The sequence below is a fragment of the Athene cunicularia genome (assembly GCF_003259725.1).
Source record: "Athene cunicularia isolate RWA chromosome 9 unlocalized genomic scaffold, athCun1 chr9_part2, whole genome shotgun sequence".
Classification (NCBI taxonomy): Eukaryota; Metazoa; Chordata; class Aves; order Strigiformes; family Strigidae; genus Athene; species Athene cunicularia.
The window spans coordinates 2,069,336-2,080,129 of NW_020799111.1; the positions used below are offsets into that span (position 1 = coordinate 2,069,336).

At 50.1% G+C, this 10,794-nt stretch overlaps 1 protein-coding gene and 1 long non-coding RNA gene across 2 annotated transcripts in view; one reads left to right on the forward strand and one right to left on the reverse strand.

Annotated features, from left to right (window-relative positions):
* LOC113483752 overlaps window positions 1-10,794 on the reverse strand; it is a 33,810-nt gene that overhangs the window by 20,950 nt on the left and 2,066 nt on the right. Inside the window, exon 2 of the long non-coding RNA XR_003399083.1 lies at window positions 8,071-8,187. This is a non-coding gene — a long non-coding RNA (uncharacterized LOC113483752). The remainder of the gene's footprint in view (window positions 1-8,070; window positions 8,188-10,794) is intronic.
* Window positions 4,529-10,794, forward strand: part of KY (kyphoscoliosis peptidase) — a 21,379-nt gene continuing 15,113 nt past the window's right edge. Inside the window, exons 1-5 of the mRNA XM_026855558.1 lie at window positions 4,529-4,858; window positions 5,851-5,913; window positions 8,166-8,228; window positions 10,299-10,373; window positions 10,554-10,595. Coding sequence (XP_026711359.1) covers window positions 4,726-4,858; window positions 5,851-5,913; window positions 8,166-8,228; window positions 10,299-10,373; window positions 10,554-10,595 — 376 coding nt within the window. The 5' untranslated portion in view covers window positions 4,529-4,725. The remainder of the gene's footprint in view (window positions 4,859-5,850; window positions 5,914-8,165; window positions 8,229-10,298; window positions 10,374-10,553; window positions 10,596-10,794) is intronic.

Sequence of the window (10,794 nt, forward strand, 5' to 3'; positions counted from 1 at the left end):
CAGCTATTTCCCCAAGGCAAACAGACTCCAGTGAGGAGGCAGGTAGACTCTAGCTTCAAAGCATCACCCCTGATGTGTCTCTTCCTGGGGGTCATGGTATTTGATTCAGTTCAGCACAAATCCTCATTGTCTCCCTCTAATCTAAATACGTCCTGACCTCTCCTCGCAGGACTATCCCAGCCCTCAATTAGCTTCCCAGTTGTGTGGATACCAGGAAACTGAATACACGGGTTTATAGTTCAGTGGAAAGTTCTGCTGCCGCCTTAAATCATAAAGCACAGCTGCTGACACCGCAGAAGCTGCAAAATGAACAGAGCATCTGAGCAATCTGTGGTTTGGAAGCCACTGGGAGGAGAATAAGCACAGCGTCTTGCAGCTCTGTTGGAGGGAGGAAGAAAGGACAGGCAGGCCAAAAGAGTAGATTAAAACTCATCAGAGTGCAATTGTAACGCGTTATACAACATGAACGTGCCCTGGCGCTCCAAAGTTAACTTGCAATTGAGAGAGAAAATGGCAGCTGAGATACAATGTCTACAAATGCAAAGTAATGCCTGGAGGAAAGAAAAAAATCCAAATACATACGCACATACACACAATAATGGACTCTAAATGAGCTGTTCTGACTTGGGCGACACATCTTGGGAGTCTTTGGGGATAGCTCTGAAAATACCTGCTCAGTGGAAGGCGAACAAAGCAAAGGTAACGCTGGGGCAGGACTTTAATGGGAAGGGCACGGAGAACATGAAATCACCGGTCTGCCTGCACGCAGAGCAGCATGTCTGGCCCCGGTTCCCCATCCCAAAAGGGTACGGTAGAGCTTAAAAGGGCACAGGGGAGCAGCAACGGGGAACAACTCCTGCCCAAAGACTCCACAGTTTGGAGGTGACTACTGCTAATGCCTTCATGGCGGCACAGGTGGGAGAAGAAAGGAACATTATTTGTTGTAACACAGGAACCAGCAAGCATCAAATAAAAGGCAAAAGTTTTAAAGCAATGAGTATTGGCCAATTACCAAAGGTGTCATCAATGGCGTGTTGGCTCCAAACTAACTAAAGGGGCTGGGATTCATCTTTAGATGACATTGGCGTGGCCTCCACCGGAGTTACATGGCCAGGCTTCCTCTCTAGACAGTGGAGAAGACCCCACACCACCAGCATGCAAACCTTCTCCCCCAGGTTAGAGCTCGAGGGGGTCAGAAGAACGTGCCCCATGTCTCTGCACTGAGGAGAAGGGCAGCCCTGGCACTTTTTTCAGGTGCAGGCATCTACAATGGTCGTGGAAAAACATTTGGGCACCCTCACCCATGGCCCTAGCAGGACCAAGGTCTCCAGCAGACAGGACATCTTCCCACCACACCTTCTGCCAGAGCCTTTACAGACCGCAGAAAAGGCAAAACACCCACAGAAGAGTTAAAACGCTTTCTTGGAGAACGCAGACTGCAATTTTCCTTTCTATCCAATGGGATTCAAATAACCTAATTCTTGCTCTACATTTGTACCATCTCTCTCTCCCCCAGATCACCCCTGGAGAAATGACAGCCATGTGGTAAATACATGTAATCATGCCACTCTGATAGCTTCTCTTGTTCTCTGGACATTAATTCATCTCCCTGGGACTTTGGTGAACATTTTAAATCCTGCAGCAAATTCCAAGAGCTGCCTTTATTTTAAAATCAACACAGCAATAAAAGACTTTCTCCTTTCCCTCCTCAAAATGTAAATTTTTTTTTTAGCTTCAAGAATATCCTGGCACACAGACAGATGTTGCTGGTCATGACCTTATCTCAGGCCAATGACAGGCTTCCTGTGCATGAGAAATCACACGGCTGTACAAACCTCCCAAACAAGGAGAGCTTGCTGCTGCAGGGGGAGGGAGCAGCACCCACCTCGAGCAAAACTTTTGCCTTCATGTTCATGGCACTGTCATAAAAAAATGATCAGAAACCTCCCCTTTTCTCTCTCAAGATATGCTTTTGTTGGGAAAATGTAGAAGGAAAAAAAAAAAAAAAAAAAAAAAAAAGGAGGGCAAAGAAGCCCTCCAAACCCAGCTACCTTCTCCCTGATACTGTTATTTCTGGGAGAGCAGAAACTTCCTGCAGATGCTTTCATAGTGCTGGAAACACATTGTGGCTGAAGGCAGCTGAGGCCGCTGGAGGAAAGACAGCAGAGCCGTGTTCAGCCTGCGGTACTGTTGCTTGCAGGCAGCTGGGCCAGGAGCAGCCAGCGCACCAGTAAGAGAAATAAAACAAGACTATACTAATTTTTACAACATGCCAGGACAGAAAATGCCAGCAGTGACCAAAACAGCAACCACCACATGCTCGGCTCCAGAGGCTCCAACTCAGAGCTGCCAGGGAAGAAATGCATCAGCTTAACATCAGCTGGTGTCACCACAACATTCATTTGGGTGTCTGCGCCGAGTTCAGATCATGTTCTCAGCGTGTCCTGCGTTGCACCAATGAAACCGTCTTTTACCAATGTCCCCAATCAGATTTTTTTTTTCCTTCTTGTTGTCACTGAGTCATCACCTTTCTGGAGCTGGAGAGAAACAAGGTTAAGAGCAGATCTGGAGGAGGAGCGAGGCCAGGAGGTGCAAGGGAAATCTCTGTCGATGGGAGGCAGCAGCAGAAGGAAGTGGATTTCTGGGAAGATGCATTGGCCAGAGCAGGGTTTGGTGCAGGACCTGGGCAACACCAGAATTAGGATTTAGCCATGCCAATGAGTAGTTCAGGAGATCAGTGTCCCCACCCAGGAAGGTGAGGGAGAAGGGACCCGCAGGAACAAGGGCTGCCCCTTGGATGAGCAGCTGGGGCAATGGAGAGGAAAGGGTGCTCCTTGCTGGGTGGCACGGGCAGGAGTTGGGCAGGAGTGGCAGGGCTCAGTGACAGGTGAGAGGGGGGTGCTAAAGGCCAACAGGCAGATGGCAAAACTGTGATTAGAAAGTCACTGCAGCCATAAATCTCAGGGACATGAACCGGAGACGGGCAAGCCCCAGATGGCTTGGAAAGTCTGCCTGGCAGAGCCCAGCGTGTCTCAGCGTGCATCTGTCCCTCCCTCCTCCTCCTCAGGTTTAACCACCTCTAGCTAGTTCCTCACAGCCAGAGCTGAACCAGGGACCCCTGAACCTAAAACCGCTCTGGATGCACAAACTGAACAGGAAAACCTCTACCTGGACTCCAACAACAAGATTACCCACCCCTGGCATGGGACGCTTGCTGCATTGCTGTGGGTTACAAGCAACAGCCCATCCCTGATGCTCCCCTCTTAGCAGGGATGCTGCGGGCACCGTGCAGGGGTCACGGAGGGTGCAGGACCATGCAAAGGTGCACCAGCAAAGCTGGATGGAGGAAGGTTTCCCGCAGCCACGTACACTATTTCTGGATATGCTGAGGAGCTGCTTAGGGCTGGATTTGCAGGCAAGCACAGGGGCGTATCGGCTGTCCGTGCTTTGGAAGGGGCTCAGGAACAGAAAAGGGGCAGGAGATTGGGAGGCAACAGGATTTATATAGAGACGCACGGGGAAAACCCATGTCTCCGAACATGAGTAACCTGACACTGGGCAGGAGTACCAGCTCCTGCCTGCGGATCCAGGACAACTTCCCCAGCCTGCAGCCAGAGGAACCCAGCGCTCTCACACTCCTGCCTAAAAAGCACTCACGACACCCACAAAAAGGCCCCTTGCCCGTGCCAAGCTCCCAAAACCCCCCTCTCCCAGCCCGTGCCTCCCATGCCCCTGCAGCCCTTCTGCATGCTGCCGGAGAGCCCTTCGGCCCACAGGTGCTATTGCTCCCCTGGGACCACCAGCCAGGCTGGCGGGGGCTGGCAGCAGGGGTGGGACGGGGGCCAGCAGTAAAATTAGAAAGTGCCTCCCTGCCAGCCACTTCTCCAAGCTGCAGGGACCAGCTGAGCCCAGTCGCTAACCTGCACTGTAACCCTTCTTGTCCCCCATTTTGTAGGCTGGGAGACTTGCTAGAAAGCCGGGGATTTGCATGGCTTTCCTCTCTGATTAGTGGTCTCTGGCTACCCCAGAGAGCCAGGCTCGCCGGCTGAGGGGGGCAGAGGGAGGTTGATTTCTCTGGCTCCTTTGGGACAGTCTGGCTTGCACCCTGCAATTCCCTTTGCTACTGTCACTTTGCACACTGAGCAGCCCTGCAAAGACTGATCTTCCCCGACGCAAATGGCTGCCCATACCCGGTTTCTAGCCCCTTTCTTCCCGCCACAGCTGCTTCCTTCCCCTCCTCTCCTGCAGCAGTTATTATTATTATTTATACTTAAGCATCCTTTAGGTTTCTGCTGGGGGAAAGGATTAAAAGAGACAGCCTTTTAAGGATTTCTGCCAGCACCAGGAAGCGAATACCCCCCAGTGAACAGTGCTGCTGGGGGATTTGGGTGTAGACAAGTGCTTAAAGCCAAAAAGGGCAGAGAGAGGGGAGGGGGAGCGGGGGGCAGCTCTGAAACCAGAACCGCCACCCCCAGCCGAAACGCAGCTCCTTCCTCTGCTTTAGGAAACGGATCCCTCCTGCGATTTCCTTTCAAAGGTGACTTGTAACCTCTTCATTAGGGTCGGCTTTGGCACAGCACTCATGGTGCAGTTGGCAGGGCCGGCCCGCCGGTGCTGTGGCTTGGGGGGGAGCACACTTGCCTTTCCAAGGGTGGAAAATAAACACGGCAGCTCGCAGCAGCAGCAGCAGACCCGCGGCAGGACCGGCACCCTGGCCATGCTCTGATGGGTACCATGGACTTTAAGACAGACCCCGGTGCAGTAACGATCAATTTGCTGCTTATTGTCCACCCTGAGGAGACAGCGATCAAGCAGAAAGGGCAGAGAGAGGGGCAGACAGAAGGCAGCCGCAGCGCAGGTAACGTCCCGCCTGTGTTGGTGCGAGGGAGGGGAGGGCGGCAGGTGCAGCAAAAGCAGCGGCTCTGGAGCAGGGTTTGGGCTTCTCCCCTCCCCTTTCTCCTCTTTTCCTTTGTAGACATGCTGCAAAACCCCAAACGTCAAACTTGGTTTTTGGTAGAAAGCCAATGTGCCTTCACCGGTGCTCTTGGTGGCCGTTGCTCGTGCGGGGTTGCGTGCTGCACGCGGCTCGGCGCGCAGCTCTGGGGCTCGCGACCCAGGGCGCAGGAGGAGACAACATACGCACGGACACTCATCTGAGGACCGTGTTTACTTACACCTCGCTTTGTCCCGTGGTGGCACTAAGATGCCTCCCTGGGCTCTCTCGGCTGTGCAAGGGGAGCAGGGAGAGACCTCAGCAGTTTCACCCCAGACCAGCGCCTACTACAATGGAATACAGGGGCAAAACTGTTTTGTTTGAAGTGTGGCTGGGCTTTGTCTCCAAGGATGACTACCCTGAGCCATTTATAGCTACAGTTTGGGACAGTCTCCCTGGCCCAGCTCCTATCCTTCAGGGGATCTTCCAAAAAGCTAAGGCTGTGCCCTGCAACTGTAAGGGAAACCTCCCTGTAGAAGCAAAAGGAGAAAAAGGGTATTTCTGCTCTAAAACCTTGGGGAAAAGCTAGATTTTCAGAAAACTAGTTCCAGGCTAACAAGGATAGGCAAAGCTAACACAGAAGTTGTGGTCATGCTTCATCTAACACAACATCCAGCACCTACCCAAATATAAGCAAGCTCTATTGAAGCAAGTTAGACATGGACTATTTCACTTTCTTCCTCCTGGTATTTCACATTCTAGTAACAGGGGCTGCAACAAATATTGCAGGTGAGACAAGGAAGGTGGATCCTGATGACACCTGGGTTCAGCTGGAATATGGGTTACATGAAAGGTTTTGGGCTGTGCCAAAACCTCACTCCAGGACAGCCTGATAATATTTTGGTTATATTTTATAGGCTTGCAGGACGATGGAAATGGAAACAGCAGATCGCAGCCACCTCAGGGGAGAGACCTTAATGGTATGTCATCTTCTCGCTCTGCTACTAAACTAACCACAGTACACAAAACCCATTTGCAAACTTTTAGCACACAGCTGTGCCTCCTGAGCATAAATGAGCTTGAACCAACCCATCCCTTTCCAGCTTGTTGGGGGGCTTCAGCAGAGTCACGTGGAGGACCCCATGCCACAGGAAACGTCCCCTGGGTGCTCTCCTCTGCTCTGTGGCCAGGATGCACATCGGTGGCACGGCAGAGCCCACGCACAGCCGTCTGCAGGGGATTCTCCTGCAAGCTGCCATGGAGCTCGCTCATATTTCAGGTGTACGGAGCTCTTACGTTTCACAGCCAGCTCCTGGCAGGGGAAATTCAGTGCCCCAAATTGCTCAGGTTGCAGATAGAGCTTCCAGAGACTTCCCCAGCACTCACAGCTTAAGCAAGGTCTGGGGTGTGCAAGAAAACCTTTGAGGTTTCAACCCGTCTATCCACCAGTCCTTTCTTCATCTCCCCTGTTCAGAGATTGCCGAGCACAAGGCAAGTGTGATTGTTATCCAGGAACAAATAGTATTGAATGTTCCCCTGCCAGTTCCTCACACCTCTGCCCTGAAACAGTTCAAAAGCAACATCTGAAGAGATTACACCTGGCTGCACACAATCAGGCTGCAGGACTGTGATGCAACAGGACAGAGCAGCTCCTGGGAAGGGGAATCAGAACATCAGACTTGCTTTCCTGAGTCTAAGCCTAATGTGGTGTCTAGCAGAGAAAGGCAGGGGGCAAAGATAAAACAACAGGTAATTCTCATGGTACCAAAGAGTGGATTCTAGTTATACCAAACAGGAGCTTTGCTTCCACAGGCCAAGTAATAGCAGCATACAAAAGCCACGGCTGTGCCCAGTATGATGCTTGATAGGAGCCCTGATCCAAGCCCCTCTAAATCAGGGGTGGCTGGATGGCACCCACAGACTGCGAGCAAGCAATATTTCAGAGCAAGATACAACTTTGGGGTTTTTTTTTCTCTCTCTCTCTTTTTTTTTTTTTAGTCTCAGACCCCAGATAACAAAAGCCTCTGCTCTGGGAATCAGATAAGTATTCACACTCTCTCACTAGTCCATCATACTTAAGAGGGTCTTCAACCAGAACTGCAGAGCACAAGTCAGAGCCTCCATTATGAGTGAGAGGACAATATCGATCATTTGCCACCTCAAACTAATGGCAGGAGTATTTAGTATGCATGTGGGAAACCTTCCCTTGCAGCTCTTTCTTAAGACACAATTTAAATCCCTGTGAGGATAACTAAGGAATTCAGACGCCAGAGGAGCAGGCAGAGCTTTTGCTCCTCTAGCACCACAGGGGTTAATAAATTCCCCTTTAATCAGCCGTGTTAGCATCTTGATGAAGCCTCTGACACCACCGAGCAGCTGGTGCTGCCGCAATATTTACAAACTGTATTACATAAGCCTCACCCCAACCCCACGGAGGCAAACGGGCTGCGGCCCCATGCTGCGCCGCAAAATCTCATCATTCACGGGCCTGATCCTTGTCACAGCCATGAGCTACGAATGGTATCTGGCCTTCAGGATGAGCTGTGAAAACCAGGTTCCTTGCACTGGTCTGCGGTGGCTGGCAGGACAGTGATCCCATGACGCTTTGAAAAAGAGTGAGGGATCACCCTGGTGTCCTGGCCAACAACCACCCCGCCTCCAGCAAGGCTCAAGCATCTGAAGCCGAGCGGGAGCTCGGGCTCAGCGTCACCTGGCATTTGCTGACCGTCCTGGCTGTCAGCACAGCCCTGGGAAGCGGATTTATGCTGCCTGCAATCCCCCAGGCTCGCCAGGTGCTCCCCACACCTCCCTCTGCCCCGAGGGCCCTGGGGCTACCTGGCATCGCGGAGACAGCCAGGGGCTCCCAGAGCAGAGGGGAGAAGTGGAAATTAGGATGAGATGCTGACAACCACACCAATGCTCCCACTCAGGGACCGCCTCATCTCCAAGCCCCCCACACTGCCCTTCCCTCTCACCCACCTCTCCAAACATGCACCCACTGGTCCAAGCACCCTAAACCCCCCACCCCAAGCAGCAGTTCCCAGCCCAGCCCTTCCCTAGGCTGGAGCATCCCTCTAGAGCAAGGCCAGGTGCCCCTGAGCCATGAGCAATTGGGTTTCAAAGTCATCATTACTTACTTCGCTGCTGAGCAAAGGCACAGATTTAATCCACCTCTGCACCAGACACCTCCACTCTCTTCAAGGCTCTGAGATGTTTTTCTTTGTGCAACCAGGACAGCGAGTGTCCAGGGAGCCCTGCAAGCAGACACAAGCCATTACTTCATACTCTAATGAAGGTAAGTAGCATCCCAGGGGATACTGGTTTTTCAGAGCAGGGCTTCAGTGAGCTTCCACTCAAGCTTTTTCTGTAATAAAATAACATCAGAACACTCCAAGAGAGTAAAAAGGAACCACCCTGACAATTTTGTGATCTTGAGCATGAAGAAAATCTCCAGGGATCCTGGAGAATCCTTGTGTCTTTCAGTGTGGATGCATGAAGGTGGGTCCTGGAGCACCTGGGTTACACCATCCCCCTGACCACCAGGATGTGGCATAAACATAATCAAAAAGCATGGTAAGGACATACTCCTGCCAATGTTGGATATCCCAGTGCTGATGGAAGGGTGCAAGGGCTGGAAGAAATAATATTGGCAGAAGTTTAGCTTAAAACACAGCTGGATACAGAAGTCCTGTCATAGGATAAATCCTTTCAAGGAGCCAACCCTGCACTGGAGCGTGCTGGGCCAGCTGCACCCCAAAACCAAGGACTTGTCTGGCCACAGAGAACAAGGAGAAGAGCAAATGTTTCCTTATGAAGGATATCTTGATTAGGAATAGTAAAAAAAAAAAAGTCATAAAAACATCAGTAACCATGTCATACCATTGGTTTTTAAAGTGATGGATGTAGCACATTGAAAAATTTCTGTGGAATTATGCTTTTTCATTTGTTAAATGCCTTTTAAACTTACTGGAAGGCAGCATTCCTCACTGTTAAATTTGTTCCTTGAAAACAAAGAATTTTAATTTATGGGGGAAAAACTGAGAAAGTGGAAGTTGGCAAGAAAACCCACAGAAACTCAAAGCTAAAAATAATCTTGAGAAATAAAAAAGGACTCTGGAAAATATAAAAATCTGAAGGAAATCATACAGTTTGCACAATACCGTTTCTCCCTTTGAGAAACAACTTCATTTTACCTTCAAATTAACTGACAAAATACACCAGCCAGCTCTAATGTTGACACCCTGATATTTCAATCATCCCAGAATTGCAGTCAAACTCAAGTATTTAAAAGGCTTTTTTTACAGTTTTTCCTGCCTTCTGCTTTTGGAGCTTAAAGGACATCAAACCTTTCTGCATAATCACAGGAGATATTTAACTTTTTCTAAAGTTAAATGCTGCAGAAAAACTTACTATTTGATGAAAGCGCAGATTCCTACCTAATTAGCTTGTTCCAAGAGCTGGCTTTCAAGGAAAACCCCAAATGTCACGAGAGTCCTGATAAAATTGTAGGAGGTAGCACATACGATTGGATGGCAGCCCCAAGGTGTATTAACATCTTGACCTTCAGTCTCCAAAGTAACCTCTGTCTGATCTGAAACAGGGAGCCCAGGAGCATGCTGAGGTCCTCCAGGGAACCTCGGTGGTTGCAAAACTTTCTGAAATACTTACAAAAAAACCTCCGCAGTCTCTTTATTTTCAGGTAATTGTTATAAGACACTCTCTAACTTTTTTCCTTGTACTTCTCTTTATGAAACTTTAAATCCAAGACCCCCGCATTTCCCTGTGAGGTTGTTCTGGAGCATTGTGGCATGCAGAGCACCAGTCCCACAGCAAGCCTGGACCACAGCCGGCTCTGCCAGGACGCTGCCTCTTACAAGCAACAGCCTTTGCCAAAAATTTTAATATGACAAGTCAAACTGCTTTCATAGCTCTGAGCTTTCTTCTGTTCAATTCCAAGAAAAATCAATGAAAGAAATTGATTCTTTGCTTACGGTATCTCCATCAAGAGCTATTTAATATGGTGATAAACTTTTTTTTAAGCTGCCACATAATCCTTGCTGAGGACCTCTGCTTTATTTACAATCCACCTTACCACCTGTTAGGCTATAATGAGCTATCTTTTATTTTTTGAGAATTACAAATCACACTGGAGGTGACCACAGGCTTTCTACCATACAGTTTATCTTAAGGGTGCTTTGTTTTGCCCGGAAACCCGATCACTTTGATACCTTCACAATCACCAGAGCTGCTGCTTCTTTTGCTAAAGAGTTGGATTCAATGATGCCTTGGCAGGCAATCCTGCCCTTCTCCTCCATGTCCTGGTTAGTTTTCCCTTTCTTAGGCAGTTTGTCATCATTCCTTGCAGGAACCCAAGTGACGGTGGAGATTCATCCCAAGGATACCACCCCACAACTCTTCAAGAAACTCTCCTTTGGAAAAGGTACAGCCCAGGCTTTAAACCCTGGCAGAGTGGGCCAAGAGTGGGAGGGCACTGGGGCCACATCCTTCCCTTGGCTAAAGTAGGGAGGGCAAGAAGCCTGGGAGCTGAAGGAGATGCTGCACCCCTCGAGCCAGGGCAGAGGTTTTGATGATTGCACTAACCACGCTGATGTTGTTGCAGGTCCCCGGAGGCTGCCGAGCCTGAGAGGTCAGGACAATAAAGGTAAGGCTCTGTTCTACCACAGTGCTTATCTCCAAGCTAGCCCTCACCCAGGAGGTCTCTGGCTCCCTTCTCCCCAGAGGGGCTCGAGGCTCTTGAGAGGATGCCAGCACCTCTGCCCACTCTCCCTGCTGGGCAGGTGCTGCTGGAGCCTGTCTGTGCTTGGGGATTGAGGAGCAAAATCCTTCTGCTCCTGGGGGGG